Source organism: Gymnogyps californianus, chromosome 2 (assembly GCF_018139145.2).
Source record: "Gymnogyps californianus isolate 813 chromosome 2, ASM1813914v2, whole genome shotgun sequence".
NCBI lineage: Eukaryota > Metazoa > Chordata > Aves > Accipitriformes > Cathartidae > Gymnogyps > Gymnogyps californianus.
In genome coordinates, this window is record NC_059472.1 from 160,984,206 (window position 1) to 161,007,723 (window position 23,518).

General features: G+C 41.5%; 1 protein-coding gene across 2 annotated transcripts; it reads right to left on the bottom strand.

Annotated features, from left to right (window-relative positions):
- Nucleotides 1–3,163: 3,163 nt before the first annotated feature.
- NUB1 (negative regulator of ubiquitin like proteins 1) lies at nucleotides 3,164–20,413 on the bottom strand. Of its 2 annotated transcripts, none has more exons than XM_050892270.1 (15): nucleotides 20,367–20,413; nucleotides 16,947–17,064; nucleotides 16,699–16,860; nucleotides 14,536–14,594; nucleotides 13,876–13,946; nucleotides 12,810–12,992; nucleotides 11,154–11,242; nucleotides 9,639–9,745; nucleotides 8,598–8,784; nucleotides 8,118–8,225; nucleotides 7,797–7,949; nucleotides 6,079–6,225; nucleotides 5,702–5,797; nucleotides 4,776–4,968; nucleotides 3,164–3,851 (listed from the first exon to the last, which is right to left on the bottom strand). In XM_050892270.1, exons 2-15 carry the CDS (start codon nucleotides 17,061–17,063, stop codon nucleotides 3,688–3,690), a joined length of 1,836 nt encoding a protein of 611 aa, XP_050748227.1. In that variant the 5' UTR covers nucleotide 17,064; nucleotides 20,367–20,413; the 3' UTR covers nucleotides 3,164–3,687. The 2 variants fall into 2 exon arrangements, with proteins under 2 accessions (XP_050748227.1, XP_050748226.1); XM_050892269.1 differs by lacking the exon at nucleotides 20,367–20,413 and adding an exon at nucleotides 20,108–20,184.
- Between the last annotated feature and the right edge of the window lie 3,105 nt (nucleotides 20,414–23,518).

The following is a 23,518-nucleotide window of genomic DNA, read 5'->3' on the forward strand; positions in this document are numbered from 1 at the left end:
TTGCTGATTAGACCAACTGACACAGGATCGTATGGCTCAGCAGGAGGAGTTTAAAGCAGACGGGACACCTCTCTAGGAAGTTGGGAGTAGTAGTACAGAAATTATTATTTTTTTTTTTTTAAACAAAACATAAGCTAGAGAACAAGCTAAACCTCAGACCTTTTGTTCCAAGATCAGCTGTTTGCCAAGGCACAGCAGTTGTCCTCCTCCCAACAACCTAGCAGTTTTTTTTTTTTTTACCTTTTATGATCTCACACTTAGCAAAAGGAAGCATCAGTGGCCTCACATATGTCTTCTGTGCGTTGCCAGGGGTGCGTGCTTCCAGCCGCCCGCTTACCCCAGGCATGGTTCCCGAGATGGGAAGCTGCTGATGGGCTCCTCTGAGGGGCCTCATCTCGCACAGCAGGAGTCGGAAGCTGTTCAGTAGGCACCAGGTCTATGATGGTGACTGCAACGCCTCTGGGCAGCCTGGCCCACTGCTTGACTGTCCTTGTGGGGGAAAGGTTTTCCGTATATCCACTGGGAATGTCGAGTTGTGTTTTTCTTCAGGGGAGGGGAGAGCGAAATGGGAAGATTTATTGGGTGCTCTAGATTTGTTATCTTTTCTCCTTACGAGGCTATGTCTGGCCTTGGTTTGCTAGGTTGTTAGTAGCATCGGATAAGCAGTCAAACTCAAGAGAAGTTCTCCCAGTCTTTTTCCAGGTTCATCCCTCTCTGATAACCACTGAGCCATGAATAAACAAGGGTTCTTATATTTTTCTATTTGCAGATATAACTCTTTGTAGAACCAGTACAAAAATATCTAACCACATGTTTTTATTTTTATGGCTTTATTTATTCTGTGCTACAGCAAGATAAAAATGCTGTAATCCTTTTTTAGGATGGACTAATAAACATGTGGCATCTACGGACAACTGTCTAGTTTTTATTTTCTTCTCATTTAGAGGGGATTTGGCTGGCTGCAGATGCATAAGTTAAGAATGGATGGAATATGGACAAAAAATATATATATATACTTTTTGGGAACATTTGGAAACCCCCACTGCTGGAGCTGGAGTCAGGCGTGCCACGGAGCTGTCCTGCCTCCCCCCAGTCACCAGACTGCCAGAGCTCAGTTTCCCTAGTCAAGGGAAGGAGTGACCAGCCACAAACCACAGCCCAGTCTTAAGGAAAAGTGCAGACGACGAAGTGCCACGTGCGCTGGCTCAGCACTCACTGCGGTGGCACCAAAGACCCCTACTCTGAAACCGTAACACTGCATCCTTGGGTCGGGCCTGTCAGTGCTGCTACATACCCTGCTTGCCTCTCCTAATGAGCAGCTTTGTTAGCTCTTACCTGGCAGGTTTCCGCATCTAGCAGGCAACAGCATTTTAATTATGTTAAATGCCTACACCAAGAGAGACTAATTTGGGAGGTCAGCTGCCTAGTGTAGACCTAATTCTGCTGTAAACCTCTTGGTCTGGTCATTGTAGCTCAGTACTGGCCCTGTGAGACATTTTTATGAGATGGTGGCTCCTGGTTGCTGGGCTGATGGCTCGCTATGCAGCTCATTTTGTCTTATTTTGCTTATGAGGTCAATGCGAAGTAGGAGGCCTTTAGCAGAGATGGACAGAGTTGCACAGATGGTCTGGGCTATACTTTTTGTTTAAAACTTTGCACACACAGTATGTTAGACACAAGAGCTTATCTGGCCATACGGCAGTTGCCCATGGAATTAGCAAATGGATTTAATAGACATAGATCTCATAAACAGTGGAATTAATGAGTCATTACCACTTCTGGCTGTTGCTAAGTATATCACAGTGTCTTCAAATACTGGTCAAAATTAACAAAACTTCTAGCCAATGCCTCCTGCCCTGCTGATCACTTAAAACTGCACGCACAGTTACTCAGGGGTGGCGCTGGCAGAATTACATCACTGAGGAATGGCTTCTCTGACAAGCACTGCATGTTATGATGCTAATTTTAAATTCCCCAAGGACAAACCTTCACTTCTTAAGTTGTCACTGCCAGTTTGCTGTGCAAGCCACTTCAAAGAGGAGAAATACTGCCTGTACAGCCCATCGCTGCCTTCAGTGCATGCCTAGGGGCTAGCATAAAGTAATGCCAGAATGCCAGTAGGTTTGGGAACCCCTCTGGCTAAAGGAAGGAATAAATTTGTGCTTTGTATTCAAATTCTTTTGTATATTTTGGTTTTGCTCTGCATTTTGTCCAGTGGTTCCTCAGTGCTTGCCTGTAGAGAAGCAAGATATAATGGTTGCTGGGGCTGGTTTCTTCCTCAGAAGCTCGTATTACTGGCTTTAGAAACGCTTCAACTTTCTGGGAGGACAGAAAACTACTCAGTTTTTATAGCGCTTGCCTTGGTACAGAAGTATGAAATACAAGTAATTCCTTAACAGTGTAATCACTCCCTGCTTTTTGCTGTCCTTGGCTAAGGTAGCCAGGGGAAAAAAAAAAAAAAAAAAAAAAATCCACTACTGAAGCCTGTTGGGGCCAGCCGCCCATTTTTGCGGGCCAAAGCTGCGCTTCCTCCAGTATCATGTTTGCCCTAACAAAAAGTTCAAGCCCTCATTTCCCCACTGATAAACGCTGGGTAAGGATAAACTGTCACCAGACAGAAGGTTCATTTTCCAGCAGCTGCTGTTAGGCCTCGCTCTAAGCGGAGACCCCTGCCAGTTCTCCTGTTGCCGCCAGCTCCAGCAGCCCCGCGCCTGGAGCAGACGGGGCATGAGCTCCCTCTACCGTGAGAATGAAGTTACGGAAAGCAAATAAACCAGGTTTAAGAAAAGCTGACAAGCAGGGGAACTTCTGTTCCCAGGAGAGAAGTGCTTACATAGCAGAAAACAGGATGTTATAAAACGCACACAAAACCCCCAAATATTTCTCCAGAATGCTGAAGCTGGGTACAACTACTGAGACAGTGCCTGAACCAAGTTTTGTTCAGCAGCTGATTAAAGAAAATCTTGTAGGCCCCGTGAAATCCATCAGTCTTAAGCCACACACCTGCAAGAGGTTAAGAGGAGTTGCTTGGGGAAACTGGTTATTAAGTTATAAAAGGAAATACCACCACACAGGTCCCAGGGGTCTGACAGGACAGGGCCCTGCCAGGTAGTTCCTACTGGTTTTTAAAACCAAAGCATAGAAGACTCTTACTAAAAGCAGCGGCAGCCCATAGTTACCTTTATTGCCTCTGTAACACCTGCAAGAAGTGACAAGCAGAACATAGTACAAATCCATGCACAACAGATACATAAATGTCTCTTAGAAATCTTTCAGAAGAAAAGGAGAACAGCTTGAAAGTTGATACCTCTATTACCTCAGGAGCTAGGTTTCTGATTTACAAACTCACCTTTTTTTTTTTTTAAAGCTGGTATTTTAAAATGGTATAGAAATGCTTCTTTACTTGAATGCTAAGTGAATTAACTTATGTAACAATAAAAATATAGTTTAGTTCTATTAAATTTTCTTCTGAAAATAAATGTTTCTATTTTTCTGCTATGACAATAAATTACAATGTATCACAAATGTAGGCTTTAAGCAGATTTATAAATAAGCAGGAATTATGTGTTCCACCTACAGTTTAACTGACTTCAAGGCATTTAGTAAGAGAGAAGCTGAAGGTGCATTTATAATCCAAACTCAATTTGTCAAGGTAAATACATATAACTGAAGTAGATGTAATGGGATTTAATGCTGTGGTACTTGTATATAGGATAAGTATTCATGAATGATCTGTTCCTCTTCCTCCAGTGTTAAATCCAGATAATCCTCTTCATGTTCAGGAATATCCTCTAGGATTTCATTGACTGCATCAGTCTCCATGTCTTCATCTGTTGGTGAACTAGAAGAACCTTCCAAAAAAAAAGCAGCAGCAGTGAATTCACCGCTGAAAGAAGTTGGTACTCTCCCTCTTTCACCAGCAGGACCGCTCTGTGAGGCTGTTAAACTAACTCTTTAAAATCGCTCTGCAAAGGATATTGCAGGATCACCATTTTTTCCTATTATTGAAAGCTGTAGGAAAGCCTTTAGTTGTACAACAGGGATCACTACAGCTCTGACAAATAACGGAAGAGAAAGTACGTGCAAGTTTCTTCTTTGCTAAATGGCAAGTATCAATTACAGTTCTATCACGTAAGGGACCCAAGGAAGGAGTATGTGGTCAAATCAGCTGACTGTATAGCACAGATGCAGAATAAACTTCCTAGCAGTCAGAACCCAGATATCGGCAAGCCAAAAAATCATCATTATCAGCAGCAGGTCCAGGGCACACGCTCCAGCAACTTAGTACTTGCTCTCTGAAAGTGTACAGGCAGGGAGAGGTTGGTTTGTTTTCAAAGAGAACTGCTGTGAGCCAGTACAATTAGATGGGAGAAGCTAGAATGGCTTGTGGGCTAGAGAGGGCCATGTGTTCCTCGCTGGGGCAGTGAGGACGCAGACACCTGAGGCCTCCAGCCTTGTGTGCCAAAGCCACAGCCTGCTCAGCAGCCATCTCCTCCTAGCCCTTCCCAGGACACCTCTGAAGGTTACCCTTTCTTCTGGGCTGCAGCCATCTTACGCGCTGCCTACAGCCGATACGTATCCCTTACGGTCCCATATATGGCTGTCACTGACTGCAGGGGCTATAGCTTACCTGGGGTAACGGATGCCTTGCCTGTAACTATATTATTAATAAAAGTAGTCTGGGGCACTACTCAAGGCCCTCTACCAGTATTTAAGCAGAAATCAGTTAATCGTTTTGTACAGAAGCCAGAAGAACAGCCTTTCCTCTTCCCTACCTGCAGACTCTGTGGGCGAGTCTTTTGATGAAGCTGATTCTTCTGATGGACTGGACCCTTCTGGAGACAGCTGCAGTGAAGCAGGAAGAACTCCCCCATAATGAGCAAGGGTTTGGGAAGCTAAGTGGATGTTGCCTTTAAAGACCTTTAAAGCTTGCTCTGCCGACTCACGGCTGAAACCCATATACATCAGCTACAGGAGAGGGGAAAAAAAAAATAGAAATAAGAAAGTCTGGAGAAATCCAAGCACCAGGGTCTGACAGGAATCTGACTCTGCATGACAGTCATTCCTCTTGCACAGAGGAAAGCGCTGCATGCCAGGAATTCCAGGACACTGACTCTGGTTTACTGGAACAGTTAACAACAGGGCAGTGACCTATTAAAGGAACGGGGATCTCGAGAAGAATCAACAGCCTCTTGTTTAATATCAGACCAATTCTTTCTCTGTTTTTCAAAAGGGAAACTTCAAAGCACTCCAGCACATCAGGAATGTGCATGTGCTATTTACTTTTTCTAGGCAATATAGTTTTCTTGCCTATCTGACATTAACTACGTAGCCACACTAACTACTGAAGAGCTTTTCAGACAGCCTATGATGAGAAAGACACATTCCAACTCTTTCCCTAGAGACCTGAATAAGATTCTCATTTGCTTTTTTGGGATAGAGCATTAGAGTGCACAGACTTCCCTCCGCATCCGTGCATGATGGGTTGGTGTGATGGGCAGGAAGTACACACAAATGACATCTTAACCTGAGTGTGACTTCACCATGAAGAGCAGATGCCAGACAGTGGAAGCGTGACAGCTTGAGGGACATGGGTCAAAGAATATTTGTACAGCTTTGCTTAAGGAAGATCTGGTGTATTTGAAGGCCTAATTCAGAAACAAGACAACCAACTCCTAAGGTGGCAAGCGGTCTAACTTACTTGATCAATGCTTTCCTGGGAAACCTGAAACTGGTCCATGGCCACAGGATCATCATCATCATCCTCCAGCAATAACTCAGGATTGTCAAGAATAAACTACAATAAAACAGAGAGGGAGCCGAATAGAGCAACAAACATATAATGGTCCTTGGCATGGATATGTATTTCGCCCAACAGTTGATATAAGCAAACCTCAGCCAACTTAAGGGATATCTGATTCATCGCGTCAGGAAGCGGAAGTTTAGTCATTACAGTTCAGAAAAAGTAGCTATGAACTAACAAATATAGACTACAGAAAATAAGAATCTGCTAAACAATAAATAAAAAAGCAAACAAGGTTTTTTTGTATGAAAGTACTACTCCTGAAATTCACTTACTTTAAAGGCTTGGTCCAGGTTTCCTTGTGTATTATGAAGAGCTACTTGAGCAGCTCTCTCTGAATAGCCCATACTTTTCAAGGTATTTATGTCTTCCCGTCGCTGCCTTCTTTTAGCTCTCTCCTCCCTCCTTATCTGTGCCTTTTCCTGCAAGAACACAACCATTACAAAGCTCAATGTGCACGGGAATGCTTCAGCCTTTCCCTGTGCATATAGCGTTTCATGGATTTACTTCAAGTTTGAATCTCTTGAGGAAAAGGGATTTATTTTTTATTTTTTTTTTAAATACAGACTGTGCTGCCAGACACTCATTACTAAATAAAGTTGCATTTCCATGAGCTATCACTGTTGCCATACTTCCGCTCTGCAGTCTCTGCAGAGCGGATCTTAGGCTATCACAGCTATTATAGGCCCTGTGTGGTAAGTGATAAACCCGTTTGGCAGATGGGCCTGTAGACAAGACTTGCCAAGGATGTACAGTCAGAACTGGGCATGTAGCCAAGGAGTTCTGTTCAGCCCTTCTCTCAGCCATTTGACTTTTCCGTCCACGTTTCACTGTCTGAAGTCTAGAAGTGCCACCTCAGCTTACCAAACTGTCGTGGTTTAACCCCAGCCAGCAGCTCAGCACCACGCAGCCGCTTCCCCCTCCCCCCTCCCAGTGGGATGGGGAGGAGGATAAAAAAAAAAACACCCCCCCAGGTAAAACTCATGGGTTGAGATAAGAACAGTTTAATAACTAAAGTAAAATAAAATATAATACTAAGAATATAGTAATAATAATAATTGTAATGAAAAGGAATACAACAACAACAAAAAAGAGAAATAAAACCCAAGAAAAGACAAGTGATGCACAATGCAATTGCTCACCACCCGCTGACCAATGCCCCAGCAGCGATCCGTGCCTCCTGGCCAACTCCCCCCCGTTTATATACTGGGCATGACGTTCTATGGTATGGAATACCCCTTTGGCTAGTTGGGGTCAGCTGCCCCGGCTCTGCTCCCTCCCAGCTTCTTGCACACCTGCTTGCTGGCAGAGCATGGGAAACTGAAAATGCTTAACTTAGGATAAGTGCTACTTAGCAACAACTTCAGAGTGTTATCAACATTATTTTCACACTAAATCCAAAACACAGCACTGTACCAGCTACTAAGACGAAAATTAACTCTATCCCAGCCAAAACCAAAATACAAACGTAACTTCAGGCACATCAGGTCTGCACAACACTGTCTTCACTTCACTTTAGCTTCCTTCACTTCAGCGCAAAAAAATCCTTCTCCCCTCCTGATCTTCCAAGTCCAAAGCCATAATATGGTGTAGCTTGATGGTTACCCTCATAGCACTTTATTGTGCAGCCTCTTGTCTTTCAGATCAGTCAAGCCCAGGAGTGACAGCTTGATCATGGTGTTTTTATTCCCATACGGAGCACTGCTGAGTAGCAAACACTGGTGCAAAGTCTTCCTATGCGCCTCTGTGGTACAACCACAGGTCTTTGGCTCTCTCATCCCATCTGTTTTGGGACAGAGCTTCCCTTGTTGTATTAAGTTTAGGTTTCAAACTTGTGGCAACAGATGTCAAACTCTCAGTTACACTAACAGTGCCAAAGCAAGATAATCAGAGTCCTTAATTTAGCACCATGTTGCACTAGTCACACAAAACATGATCTTATGGACACCCCAACTAATATGATCCTCGATTTAATACTTTCACTGCACCATACCTCTCTCCTGTTGGTGATAAGATTGGCAGCATGCTCCACATTCCCGTGGCATGCTCGCAGGGCAAGGCGAGCTTCCTGTTCAGAGAATCCCAGGAGTGAAAGGCGATCAACTTTATCAGGATCTATGGACAGCTCTTCATATAAACGAGATGCCTGTATGTAGAAAGAACAAGATGATACTACTTACTCTGTTGCTAACATACAAACAAACAAAAAAAAGTCTCCCCATTTTTCTGAGTAAGCAAAGAACAGGTGCAAGACAGAGCCCAAACACAGCAGCTAGTGTGAACAATCCAGAAGTTTCACCTAGTGGTGTCTTACCTTCTGAATATACTCAGCAGCCTCCTTTTCTCTGCCGCTGTGATAGTGTCCTATCCCTTGAAGGAGGTAAAGCCGTAGAAATAAAACCTTCTCACGACCATAGCTTCCCTAAAGAATTGTTTAAACAAGGAGGGGGAGGAGGGCACGTGGGTAGAAGCATATGGTAGAACATCAATTCATTACCAATAGAACACTTTACACATTTAAAGAAGACATAGTCACTAATATGTGACACCTAGTGTGCAGATAAAGTATTGCATCTAAAACACCGATGATGACTGTGCATATAAATGCACATTTGCCATGACCTTTTTGTCAGGTCCAATGCTTTCACTATAGTGACAATTACACAACTAGATTACAGGCTAAGGAGACAGGAGAAAACTTTAGGACTTCTAAAAGTCAGTCTTGTAATACTTGAACAATAACTGAATACAGGTAGAGAAAAAAGCCACCCTAATTAAATCAAAACCGGCATACTTTGATATCAATAAGTCTTTCGTGGTTCTCCCCATAGCACCTCTGGAAGCATCTATGTGCTGTGGACAGCTTTTTCTCTGCATCATCCAGGCAGTCCAGCTGCTCCAGGCGGAAGTAGCACCACACTATATCCAGCTGCAGTACTGCATAATTATCAACGGTATTCAGCAGTTCTGTGCTACACTCACTGGAAAATAAAACCATGACTTTGTTTTTTTGGGAGAGGTGGTTTATTTTTTCCACACACTTTTTAACACTAATGAAACAACATGCTAGAAATATGCACACTCACATATTTGAGAAAGCACACACTTCATATCTGAAGTAGCAAACTGAGGTCAGTGGAACTTTAATAAAGCACTGATCTCCGACCACATTCACTAATACACGTGGCACTAATGATAACACTACATCTCAAGGAATTACAGTAGTCACAACTCATTTTGTTACTATTTAAGACAGCATCTCTTTAAAAGCGGAACAGAATTAAACCCTGTGTAATCTTTGAGAGGAAAGAGAAACTGTTTTTCTTAGTGCACGGGAACATGCTGAGTCCCATGCCAGTCTCCTTGCACGTGCGTCCAGATGAGAAACACATGGGGATAATATTACTTTTGGGGATCTCAAAAGAGCAATTCAGGGCTCTGACTGCTGACAGGAAAGTACTTTACCCTGCAGAAACCTCAGCTATCTGCTCCACCTTTTACAAGAAATTATTACTTTACAGGAGCAATTGCAAGAGCATCTGTAACTGTCTCTCAAGCTAATGCAATTTATAGCCTAGTACATGAATATTGACAGTTTCTGTTTATGTTGATATGAAAGATTAAATTGCCCAGTGGCACTGTCTGTTTCAGCTGTTCTACATGAAACCACCTGTCACTGCAAGCGAGCCTCTGTCTGCTGTTTCCCATCTGCAGAGGGAGCGTGAAGTAATCCCTGGCAAAACAGGCCCTGATTTATATGCACAGGTAGAGCGAATGCTGTTCCTCTATTTGGTTGACAGTAAAGAGAGACACAAGGACTCAAAAAGGTTCTTACCAGAAGTGTTTATCAGCATCCAACAAATATGGCAGTGCTATTTCATATTCTTTCTTCTTCATTAATGCTCTGCCCTTCTCATGATAACCCATTGCCAGCACAAGTGCCTAGAAAAATAGATTGAGACTTTTTGCACCTCCCCAACTCACTTTTGTAACTAAAAAGAAGTATCTAGATAATCCATTAAGAGCCCTTGTTCTTCCTAGAAAAATACCATTGTATCAGTTCTGTAAGAGCAGTACTATTTCACATCACTTCATATTTTTCTCTCATCTGCTAACGTTAAAATATTGTCTAATTAAAAGCAATGAATGTTATTGACACATGAAACGTTACACCAAGTTTAAGAATGCAACCTTAAGATAGATTTTCAATGATGAGTGATCAAAAGCTAAGCATTCTTCTGGGTGCTACACTTCCTAACAGCATCAAATTTGTATTGCTTTGCTATTACAACTATCTTGTAAAATCTAACGATTTACCTCCTGTAAAACCTCAGAACTGAAAATTAAATTTTGAATGTGGCCAGAAAACACTCCAGTTCCTGCAGTATGACAAATGGAAATGTAAATCATATTTCTGGATAGAAACAACTTGCAATATTTCCTCTCACCCACGTTCAATACTGATGAAATCTTGTTCACTTGAACATTTGATGCTTTAACTCTTCAGGTGAATTACTACTTTCAGCACCTCATCAGAACAGCATGCATCGTGAGAATGGACAGTTGTTACTCCAATCATCCAGAAACTCCAGATGATGCAGAAAACACAATATGCTTCAGAACAGGCTAGGGCAGCAGTTAGCACGCGTTGGGGCCTGCTCATTTCTTCCCGAGGTATTTTTTTTGTTACTGGGTGTAATTCCAAGTATTTGTAAATATTTTTATTTATCTTCAGAAAATCCAGCAATCTTAAAAGATAGCATCTATCACTATTCTTCTGCTTCAGTAGCCAACATCAGGTATGTCACTCCTACTGTAATTCAATCCATGCACTCAACCAAAGATATCTTCAGTTAAGAATGTGGAACTTTCTTGAATGGTAAACAAATTTAAGTTTGAGAGGGGTCACAGCGCAAAAGATCTCAAAACTATTTTAAAAGAGTCCGATTGAGAGACTCATCGAGTTTCCAACTGAAACTGAAGCCTAATGAACAAGTTATTTCCATGTCGTTCTAGGGCACCCAAAATTTAAAATAGATGCTAGGATATAACAAAGTTAAAGCTCATCTTAAAACAGAAAAATAAGATATGGACCACACAGGGGTCAGTGCAAGATTAGACCTGCAACTGGATCAGCAATCAGAGGTGTGTCTCCAGATGACTGAAGTATTCCCACTTGTAGAGTTCTACTTCAATTTCATTTCAAAATTATTTCTATTAAGCAAACATCTCCTGGACCTAGGGTTACATCCCCAAAAAGTCTGACTGTATTTCAATCCCATATGTGAAATGCTTCATGAATCAAGCTTTAAAAAGCCATCTTAGTGGCTTTGTGAGATATTTTACCTACTTTTTTAGCTTGAGGAGGAATCTCGATTGACCTTCCAGTCTGATTAGCTATATCTAGATATGGAACAGAATCTGGATCCAAGTACTCCTCTGAAAGATAAGAAAAAACAATTTAAATTGTAAGTACCACCTTCAGAGTAACTCTACTGTTGTAAGATTATGTCAGTAAGTACATGGTTAAACAAAAAAAGCAAACAAACAACAAAAAAAATCAGAATTACATATAAAGGCTGCATCTGTTTTTTTGGACATACTTACCAACAACGGCCCTGATCACACAAATATGAGGAACTTTTAGAAAGGTCACTAAGGAAAAGGCCCTGTTCATCCAGAAATTTAGATACAACATTAAAAGTTACACAAATTGTAAAGAATTTTTTGCAGAAGACAAAACTCCTACATTTTACATGATATAAACATTTGAAATGCTTTATCAAATAAAGCATAGAATAAAAAGAAAAACGCAACTGAGCACAGTTGATAAAACTGAAAAAAAACCCCAAACAGTTCAGTTATTTTCCTTTCCCCACATTTTTAATGCTTATAACCAAGCTATCAATTTTGGCTTCACTTCCATTTGATTTAAAATGAAAAGATGCTTTTCTTATAAACAAAAGACAGTTAAGCAGGAGTTTGCTGAGATTAAAAGCTTCTGCCCTGCAATTTTTCTCAGATGAAACAAAAGGGTTGTTAAATCCTTTCTACACTTCACACCGCTTCACACAGAACCTTCAGCCTGTGAGCCCATTATGGACTCCACTCTATGCTCCGGCATTGTGCTATAACTGATGGTTAGTGCTAAATACCTTAAAGAGGCCCTATACAGGATTCAAGTGCTGGGGTCTAAATTACTCTTTAAATCTATAAAAGGAACCACTTCTTTCATTTGTTCAAAATCTGATATTATAGTAAGAAACAGGCTGTCAGTGACCATCAAAAAAAAGCTTTGTTCAGGTATTTTTGCATTTGGCAGGAATTCATTACATACTCAGTTTCACAGTTTCTTGTTTGTGGATTTTGGAAACAATAAAATAGAGAAGTGATTTAAACTCACCATCTAGCAATGCAGTTCACAAACACAACCTCATTTTGAAAAAATATTACTGTTACACTGACTATATCCCTTTAACTTAATCCACAGTTGCGAGCAATCAACATCAAATGCAATGAGAACAGAATAGCCACGTTACAGATGAGAATGACAAGTGAGCTGTTCTGCACAATGAAACCATGGTTACACACAGCCATATCCGAGGTAAACTACAAAAAAAAAGTGTTTAATGACTTATAATACATTATTCCACTGTGCTTATGTCTACAATAAATTTAAAGCCTGTTCTCAAAAGTCATCAGTCCCTTAACTGTCAAGTGCCAATTAAATAATAATTGATTCATATTATAGCCTTCTCAAAGTGTCAAATTCTTCTAGCATTCGAGTTGTATAAGAAGAGTTGGAGTAGAAGAGGAAGTTTTAGTCAACTTAAAATCCAGTTTTCAAGTAGGCAGAAACCTAGAAAAGCATAAACTGAAATCCAGCCACGGTACAGGCACTCTTCTATGTTGAAAGTCCACTGAGAAGATAATTTTTGATGCGCAAGAATTAATGAACATCCATCTCCCCCCCACCCCACAAAAAACCCCCAACAACTCTCCTTACCTCTCTCTGCTAGAATTTCCAAACCCTTCTTAGTTCTTTGCATCTTGTCATTTATTTCTTTTTCTTTCTTGCATTGAAGTTCTTCTTCCTGAACTTTTCTTTTAGTTTCCTCATCACTCTGTTCCAGTTGAAGTACCATCACTTTTGCATTGTGTGTTACACCCTGGTCTTCAAGGGTTTTGCCTGCAAAACAGAGTACGATGAATACAATCCAAATACTCTGTGAAGAGAGACCAGTTTACATTGTACTGCCGGGGGGGGGGAGGGGGAGGAACCAACACCCACAAACAGAACAACCTGAACTGCCCCTTGCCTTACTCGTACTGTGCTGAAGAACTACAGTAATTACTAGACTCAAGAACTCAATCAAAACCCCTGCCAATTACTGACATATTCAGCAGAAACTCAGAAATTAGAATCAGACTTGCATCTTAAAAGTGCTTTTTAAATGATTGGTATGTTTCTTTGCTTGCTTTTTTCAAAACATTCAAAAAATAGGATTGTTTCTATTTCAGTTAATTGATCTTCAGGCAAAAACTGGAATAACAACATGTCCAGGATCATACACCACAACAGTAACAGTACAGAGGAACTGGGAATTGAATCTGAGTTCCTATTGTCAAGTCCATGGCTCTAATTCTGACATATTCTAAGGGAAATAAATGTCAGATGCTTAGATCATCAATAAAGAGGAAGCTGTTGTCATCACTTCCCACAAAATGTCTGACAACTTAAACTTGTGTAAAGCATTACGAAAAGTTTTTGAATGTGCTGTTATACAGTATGGTTTTTCAGGAAATTTAGGGTTTCTCTTAAATGCGCATTTTCAGCATTTCAACACTTGAAAAATGGATTTTCAACATTTACTACAGGATTCCTATAATTGCTCTAACTCTATCAAAGAATTTTGATCATTATAATGTATTACATTTCCTGTAGAGCAGAACCTGACAAATATAACGGCTATTCCTTGGGAATTTCTGAAACTAACAGTTGCAAGAAATTTTTCTTCTGAGAATCAGTAAACTAGAAAATTATAAAAGTATACTCAACTCCAGATACATACCCAGGTCAAGCTGCTTCTTATTTATGATTATTTTGATAGCATTTTCTTTTAATGCATGTTCCTGTGCTATCCTGTGAAATAAATAATTTCATCCATGAATATAAATTTGTAAGGCTATACAATATTTCTGTTAGAATAGCAATAAAACTTAAAAAATGAGTATGCTCGTAACTGGCTCAAAACTTTTGCTATAAAAGGCTGCTAGAAGCAAAACATCATCCTCAGAAAGCTTTGTACACCATATAGGGAAAATCTGGGATACAAAAAGGGAAAAAGCAAAACAGACAGAAAAGAATTCGATGTTATTAGGCTTAAAAACACAAAAGGAAGAGAAGCTAGTGTTCACTGTTCAGAAGACCTGCCCAGTTACACATTTGGAACACTGATCACTAGTGCCTTCTCAGATACTGGCTGGGGATTTACAGAGAACTATCTTCTTCCACAGTTGCAACCTTCCCGTTTTCTATCTATTAAACCACAGTTTCTTACATGAAGAACTGCCCTACAGAGACACTGGACAACCCATTCAGACATACTGAACAGACATACATGCTAAGAAAAAGCTTAAATCGAAAAAACAGTGCTCCGTTTGTCTTTTTTTTAGTACTGTATGACAGTATGCTATCTCATTAGATAAGAACCAAGGGTGATTACACTTACTGTGATCTGAGCTCCTTGCCTGTGATGAACAGGTTAGTTTCCAGTGGGATTTTTCTGCTCTGTAGTAATTATATTGGGTGGGGGAAAGGAGGAGGGAAGGAAAAAAGCATGGTATCAAGATACTTTGGACATTTTCTTGATTAATTGTTTTACAACAACTGCAATTTCTCTTTCAAATAATGATCATGTTAACAGGGTTATGTTTGGGCATACATATTAGTCATTTCCAGGCAGGGAGTCTTGTACTTGTGCTAAAATATTGTGCTAAAAATAAGCATTATAACAGAAGAAGATTCAGAATTAGATAAATCTAAATTCAGAACCAAACAATTTAAACCAACTAATTTAATTATGCACTTCCAATCTTAACTCTGCTTTGTAATTATGCCACTCACCTGTGACTGGCTAAGTTATGATTAATTCCTATTAGTGTCTCTGATCCCAGATTAGATAAACTGGAATTTTAAATTAATTAATTCCCCTATGCCCAGTAGCATTATAAAGAGGAATTATGAAACTGTTTGTTTGTTTTAACTGCATGGCAATCACTTAACACCCTCTACCCTTTAGCCCATCACATGCCCTGGTAATTATTTTTCACTACAGGAGAGAGAACAATGATGATTGTGTGTTGTGTTTTTGCAAGTATTCCGTAAAAAAAAAAAAACCAAAACCAACAAAACCCAAACCTTCTGAAGCATATGTTACCATCTAAGATCTTCAGAAAAAAAATGCCAAACAAAACATTGCCCTTTTCCAGAGTGAACATTCACTTCTGTTGCTGATGACTACAACCTTTAAGTGCCCCTAAATAAAGAAGTTCTCTTTCACTGTTATCAGAGTGGATGAAGACATACAGCATTGGGGAAGATGCTGTTCCTGCACATGATCAAAACTAGGAGGTGACTGGATATAGTAGTTGTGCTTGCTAGAGACTGTTTTTAAGGGGAAAATATTCCCAGTTAAGAGGCTTTCTATTAGTAAGAATCTAACCAAGGTCCTGCTGTCTGCCCTGTGACCAACCTGCACAGCACACTTCACATCCATACAGCTGACTCCTCTCAACCTTCAAAGCAGGGCAGCTGTATCCAAAGTGCCATTTGAGATCGGTCCCTGGCCCACGTCAGCCCTCACACTGTGCCTGGGCATTGCTTGGCAGGACACCAGGGGGCCTGGGCTAAACTGCATCAGAGCCAACGCTAACAGCTTGACAGTATGGATGTCCATCAAACAGTGGCCAGCCTGTCCCCCGCCTGTGTTTAGCTGACTAGGGTAGATATGTAGCCACAGGATCTGGTACGGTGATCAGTCTGACACTGATTTAATTAGATTCACATCATTATTCTGGCATATTTCATGCATGAAACTGGAGGCTGAAGCCTGGCTTTAAAAGGGCAAGACTTAATTCAGTTCTATCTTTGTGAAGCTTTTAGGAGCCCGACTTAAAAAAGAACAGATGAGTACCATCACAATAGAAAATCCTGCTTCTCATTTCCAAGTTCAAACACTGGATATACCTATTTTAAAGTAAGTTTAGTTAGCTGCCTGGGCTGGAATAGTTACACGAGGATAATGTCATCACTGTGAGAACATTGCCACATGCCACTGTTAAAAGCTAAAGGAGTTCTTCTCAATGTCATCAGCCATACATGGCCTAAGATGACACCAAGTTCAAGTTGCTTATTGCACTTAAAGGGAATTTTTTTTTAAATTAAAGCTGTCATTTAAACAAAAGCTGTGGTGATACAGTGATATTCATATACTAATTCAACTTTAGGTATTCTACAGCTGAAAAAATACACCTGCTCTTTACTGCTAATGTGAACAGTCATGTCAGAAGGAATCAAACTGAACTAGACAGACACTTAAATCTAATTTACTTAATCGAAAGATAATTTCTCATTACATCCTAAAGGGAAGACAATTACTGATCTCCCAATATTATACTCCTTTGCCATGATATTCCCAGATACCTGGGAAGCTGAAATATACTTCAGTAACTCCCCCCTCCCCCTCATATTTTATATACCTAACACAGATCTCTCATATGCAACACCTGAAAAAGTAGAATATGTGAAAATATTTGCATTAGATACATATCTAGAACTCAAAAGGCCATCAAAGTAAAGCTACTTATCCTGACTTCTCTGCAATGTCACTTACTTTTCTACGAGGCAGATATATATCAAGTCTTGCAATCCCAGTCACTTTAAAATTTTCATTTCCTGTTCCACGCTCAATTGCTTTACACCGTATTTCTTCAAGCATATTCTCTGTATCGTTCTCATTGATATTCAGCTTGGATGAATATTTTTGTACAAGCTCCTAAGAAAACAGCAAGAAAAACTGGGAAAATGCACCAACAGTATGACATGGAAGATGCACGACATCAACTCTGAGAGAATATTTACCTTCATCTCTTTACCAGCTTCTTTTTTTTCATTTGTATACGGTGGTTTCCATAGCTGAATTTTGTCCTCTCTTAAGCAACTTGTCAGTTTTGCTACTAAATACTTCTTTTGTGCCATTCTTTTAAAACAAAAGCACAATTGCAAGGGAAAAGAAAGAAAAATAATCAATCTTTTAATATAGCTTTTCTGTACTAAGATATTGTACTTTTTCAAGAAGTCTAAATGACAGTTTGGAATTCTGCAAAAAAAGTTGCGTATAAAGTGCATTCCACACATTTTGGTGGGGAGGGGAACCTGAGTCCAAACTATTATAAAATACTGGTAAGGGGGTGAAACCTGGATTAGAGCAGGGATAATTCAGAAGCCCCCTGCATTGGACCTTGCCATTTCAAGAGAAATTAAACCTCTTCCTAACCCCTCATGTGAGCTGGAATTGCAGAAGGTGCCAATTCACCAAAATCCATGATTCAATTCTGCCCTGCCCTGGAAAGGATGGCTCAACCCAACCCCCCTCTAAAACATGTCCTTGCTGTACCTCTGCCTTCCTGCTTCTCCCACTTCCCTACTTTAACAGCCTTTCTACACCAGTGGAGAGTTGAACATTAATTATTACCCTCTTTGGGACGACAGAAAAGAGGTGTCAAGAGAGAACATCTCAGAACCACAAGCTCCACCATGAGAAGACCATAAGGTAAAGTTCACAGCCCTCCAGCAAAGTGAGGTCAGCTAGAGCACAAAGAGCTAAGAGTGGACAAGGAGCTATGCCTCCCCTCCTCAGTCTCAACCATCTGTCAAGCAAACAAGTTTAATAGCATCACGAAATGCTATTGTAAAATTCTGGTATCACAACAATGAAATAGCAGGGTGTCACTTTTCATAGTCCAAGAGACACTCCTCCCACTCCCACTGCAAAGCTACAAAAGACACATGGGGCACAAGCAACATGAAGTGCAGAGGCTGAGAGCAGAGATGCAGCGTACTGTAAATGTGCACCGGGCATTAAAGTACCCATCACTGGGGAGAAGATGACAGTGAGGTAACAATTTAGGCTGAGTTCATCACCAAAAGTTATTCTCATTCAGCTCAGAGAAAGTAGCAACCACTGCATCAACATGCCTTTGAATAAAAAAACAAAACAAGAAACAGGGAGGGCAGAGAGAGGGCAAGCAAAGGCAGATGCAGTGATCTCAACAGAAGAAAAAAACCAAATAAAATCTATGTACATATTAAAGCATGGGAGACTTTTGGCTCTTGGACACTGGGAATCATATAGAAGATGTCCTTTAATCTATACAGAAAAGCATTTAAAATGTTGGCATATATGCATTAAGGTTGGTGTTGAATTTTTGATTAATCAGTTTCACTTTTCTTTCAGAGTGGTTTCATTTTCTCATTCTTGTTTATTAGCACATTGCTTTCAGCAGAAAAGGGGACAGAAAAGAAGAATCAAACATTTCTATCCATTTTTCCAGTTTCAGACTGTTCCTTGCTCAAAAAAAACCCCACTATTTGAGAGCAAAAAACTGTAGGCAAACATCCAATGTGTGGTAAGTTTACTGGTTAACCTTGCCTCAACCCCAGCTTTTAGCGAGCTACAAAGAATCTTTGAACGCTGCAAAGACAATAGTCTCTTCTAAAGAGGAGTCAGAAGGATTAACTGAGCAAGTGGATGGTTTAACAATCCTTCCTGATTGATTGCTATAACTTGCATAGCGTCTATCCAAACTAGGAGAGACAACCATGCATTCTTTTTCTTGCTGGGATGATGTTGTTGGTATTATTATTTTAGGGCCAAGGCAAAACATGACATTTACAAAGCAGAAAGCAACAAACACGCTCAATTTTCAAAAGATTGTGTTGAAGTTATTAATGCAGTTTTCCCCTTTTTCCAAAACATGCCAGGCAATTGTCATGAACAACCTGTAACCATCATTTTCCCACTTTTAGGTTATGCTAAAGAACCATTTTATAGTTATAATTCTACTTAACATCAACTTAAGAAACAAAAAAGATATCTGTGGCTTTGGGGCATCCAGATAAGTGTCTAAAATTGCAACCCAGGCTTAAGACTATGAACTGCAAATATGAGTGGCATTTATAAACTGGTCAGTCATCTTTTTATCAATACTATTTTATAGTTTTATAAGCCTGTGATTTCTTACTAAGCTATTAAAACAGAAAACACCACTGGAGTCTCCAATTAAACTTACTCTTTCCAACCCTCTATTAAAAAAAAGAAATTTTGCTTTTACAAGCACAAAAGCTATCATTTTATATGAAACATTTCTAACATTTATCATAAATTCCCATTTCACCATAACTAAATTGCAAAAGAATCCTTGGTAAAAACATTTATGGCTTACTTTTCCATCAGCCAACACCACAAGTGCTCCTGACAAAATTTCACTTTCAGAACGAGTTTAAAGGGACTTTCTCAAAACTAATTTGAGTAAACAATCAAGGGTATTTCCCAAGGGCCATTCTGGATGCAAGACTGAGTTTTTGTAACTAAAACATCACCCTCTAAAGCCAGTTAGTCTTATATATGACACAAAACAATTACAGAAATGTTTCAAAAACCAAATTTTTGATGGAAGGAACAGAAGGTTCTCGGAATGGTTTACTAATAAAGCAGTATGCATTAATTTTTCCTAAAAACAAGGAGGAAAGCTACCTGGCGCAACTACAATACATCCCTCCATGGCTAAAGGAGGGGCAAGAGACTGAAGCAGCATCCTGTGCAAAACCACGAGCCAGGAGCTCAACGAAAGGACGGAAACCCAAACACCGCCAGTCCCAGCCCGGGGTCCTGCGGTGTCTTTAGGCCTCCCCAAGCACGCATCCAGTCTCTCCCCTACCACAACAGCACCGAGACCGCAAGTCACCGGTGTCACCAGGGGATTCTAAGGACGGCCACGGGGCCGCCGCCCTTTCTAGGCGCCTCCAAAACACGGCGGCCGGGGAGCATTCAGGCAACCACAGCAGGAGCCTCCCATGGCGGCAGCGGAGCTGATGCAACCAGCCCCCGCTTCTAAGCGGGCAACCGCAAGGCGGGAAGCGGCCAGGCCGAGCAGGCACCGCGGGGAGGGAGCGGGCGGAGGGGCGCTCCCCGGCACACCGCCGGGACGGGGCTCCCGCCGCCTCGGCCCCCGGGCACCCACCTGCGCCCCGCGGCGGAGGCCGGGCCTCGGGGCCCAGGCAGTCTCTGACGGGAGCTCGGGCCCTCACGCAGCTACTCCCCCCCGCCCTGAGCCCCTTCACGGGCCCGGCGCCGGGGCTGGCGGGGGCCGCCCTCCCTGAGGCGAAGGAGCCGGGAGCGGCCGGGGCGGCACCTCAGTCCCGAGCAACGGCCGAGGGGGGCGGCGGGGGGGCGGGGCGAAGCGCGAGCCCCGCCCCCCCGCGGCGCCGTCGCGCGCTTACCTGCGCACCGGTCGGCCGCCGCTCGCCTTCCGGAGGGCGAGGTGGGCGCGAGGGGCGGGGCCTACATGCACGTCACACCAGCCGCTTGTTGTCGGGGAGAGGCAGGTTCCTACGGAAGCCCGGAAGGCCCAGGGAAGCAGGAGGGAGGGGGGTGCTCGTCACGTGGTTGAAGCCATGCTCCACCCGCCATCTTAGCCTCCTGCCCTCAGTTAGGGGCGAGGTGTTTGGTGGCTTTCTGTTGCTCAGTGGCAGGGGCTGCTGTCCCTGTACTGTCTTATAGCCCAGCCTGGTTTGCTTGTCCCCTGGGACGCGGTGATGGGAGTCCCCAAGGTACTTCGCTACCTGAGCGAAGTCTCCCTTCCAGGAGGGTTTGGGGCTTGGAGGAGGCTGAGTGCACTCCAGCCACCCCTCAGCTGCAGCCTATCCATTTGTGAGGCAAAAGGGGCTGAAATTCCTGTCAGTGCTGAGAAGGAGCATTTCCCAAAAGGCCGAGGTGCTGTGAAAGGTGCGAGGGAGGATCAATGGGTGATTTTTTTGCTGTGCTCTTTGAAGGCAGTGTTCAGCGTGAGCTTTCGTGTGGGGGCTTACATTTCCCCTTCAGGGGTGGTGGGCAGGTTCTTGCATGGTTGTGGGGTTGTTAAAACTTAACCTGAGTTTAGAGACTGGGCTGGAAGAATACATGGTATGTGTGGGGAAAATCTGGTACTAAACACCACCTCAAGGTGAGGTGGTGCTGGAGTGCCACTTCTAGTTCCCGTGATGTCCTAGAGTGGGAGTAGGGTACGTGGTACACAGGCATTTGGCTGTACAACGTAGGCTGCTCAGCGTTGTATTTTTATGTGAGGCCGTCAAAAGGGTTGGGGCTTGTTCCTGGAATCTTTTTGGTGCCTATAAAAGATACAAGTGTTCTTTTAACGGGTTACACCAGAAATAATTAACTCGTGTGTTAATTCTTTCATGTGACCAGCTCTCCCAGCAGCAAAGGGATTTTATTCTAACTGCTCTGATATGTGACTGAAATCATTGCACTGGAGTATTATTTATTCCAGAATGGATGGGCATGCAGGACTGTCCTTATGTAAAACATTTTCCTTAGCCAGTCATGCAGACTAAGTGGGGGTGCTGCATACTGCAGCTTTGGAAATGGGAACCTCACGGGTATCATGAGCTTGTGAACAAGACACTGAACTAGAATTTCAGGATTCCAGGCTCCCCTATGTGCATAAATCAGTCAAGTTTGCCTACTGATAAAATAAGGGTAAAGTTTCTTTTATGGCAGTCTTGAGTTCAGTGCTTAAAACTTAGCTAAAGCTATGGTAACAGTGATGAAAGTTACTGTCCCATGATTGCCAAACATGAAGAAGCTAACAGTAAAGGGTTTTGAAAATCATGTGCACTTGAGAACTGAGACTTTCTAATATTTGAAGTTTTCCATTTTTTCCTCATGTTTCCCCGTTTCATTTTTACTACAGTTGCTTTAGGAAGAAAAATAATTTTCTTATTAGACAATGTGCCTGTGTAATGTTTCAGTCTCTTGAAATGTAAGTATAGCAGCTTTTCTCATAGCTAAAACTACTCCACTAACAAATCAAAATTTACTGCAATTGTTCTTCCATGATGTCCTTGGGAATTAAATTGAAAGACTTCTCTGAAGGCAAAATGCCTTTTCCAAATAAGTTTCAGTCAGTACAAAGCACAGTAATATGCTAGAGAAGCCTCAGGAAAGGACAAAGTGTTTGTATGAAAGTGCTTACAAAGGAGTTAGTGCAGGTTTATGCATGGACTAAGTAACTGAGTTTTAAATCAAGGTATTCAGGGTCTGTGTTTAATTAAGATAACTAGTTCAAAGCACTTTAAAATCAATTTAAAAGTGTTTGCAGAAAATAATATCACTAATTTAGTTCAGATAGGTTTATAGAGTAGGTAAGTGGCTAGATAAGGTTATAAACTTTCTGTGATACTGATTTAAAAGGTTAAGTTGCATTCGCTGAAATGTTGTCAAGGGTACTGTTGCAAGTATCTAGGCAAAATGATCTTGAATTAATTTTTGAATAGTTTTAATGGTGGCCTCTTGCTAACATGGGATTTTTCTTACAGCTATTCCGTTAGCTTTATGTGGTCTACAGACTTGGAGATATAACAAAAATAACACTCCAGTATAATGATAAGCAGGAGTACAAATCAGTATACTCTGTAATCAGCAGGACAAGTAAATAGAAAGCTAATGTATACCACATACTTAAAAAAATTCATTGTTCTTTGATATTTCCTTCCGAGTAGTTTCTTGTGTCATATGGGCTGGTTGTTATCTACTGTTTTCTCCCTATTATACCTATTATGCATATCTGTGTTTTATCTTTTTTTTTCTAATCTTTCTTTAAATACTGTAACTATTGTGAAGAAAAATAAAGTAGGTATGATTCTTTATTAATGTCTCATGCCTACCTACAAATAGAAATCAGCATCTGAGCTGGAAACTAATCTGGGCAGGCCAGTTAATTGAAAAGACTAGAAAACCTGAAAAATCACAATGAACACCTCTTCCCGAACCTATGTCATCATTCTGCTGCTTTTACTGAGGATGAGTGGAAAATTCTTCAGGAGTTACTGTGGTGTACTCATCGCTATTGGTAATAGCTAGCGCTGTTCAGCTATCACTTTCTCCTGTCACTTCCAGGAGACAAGGTGCCTGCCTACCTGCTGGTGGTGGCTGGATTGGTGTGGCACACTACAGAGTTTGGGTCTGAAACTGTTGAGTGGCATAGAGGAAATGACGTTTGGCCAGAGGCAGTAAAATAGCGTTATATTCCATGATATTTTTTCTATTTTTGTGGACCTAACAAAGTCCTGTGGTACACTTACAGCTGTGAATCTCCTGCAATGGAAGCGTAGGCTCTGACAGATCTGTGCAGACATCTCCCATGTAGTATCCTCCATCAAGCACAACAAAAGTCAGTGGAATTGTATGAAGGATTAATGGTTTGAAGTTGTGTTGGGCGCAAAGCAAATGGTAGTTTCTCTTAGAAATGGATAACACTGCTATCTCTTTGACAATAGGATTTTATTTGCACATTGGTATTAACTCTGATTTAAAGATATCTTATGAGGGGTTGGTTTATCTTTCTTGCTGAGAAGAGTTTGTGTCTAGAAGG

What these genes read in the sequence shown, in the direction of transcription:
- NUB1 (XM_050892270.1), bottom strand. Translation starts at nt 17,063, where the DNA reads ATGGCACAAAAGAAGTATTTAGTAGCAAAACTGACAAGTTGCTTAAGA. An exon ending in TATATCTGCCTCGTAGAAAA is followed by an intron (nt 14,595 to 16,698) that starts GTAAGTGACATT and finishes TAATTACTACAG; the next exon opens with AGCAGAAAAATCCCACTGGA. An exon ending in CTGCTGAGTATATTCAGAAG is followed by an intron (nt 7,950 to 8,117) that starts GTAAGACACCAC and finishes TTCTACATACAG; the next exon opens with GCATCTCGTTTATATGAAGA.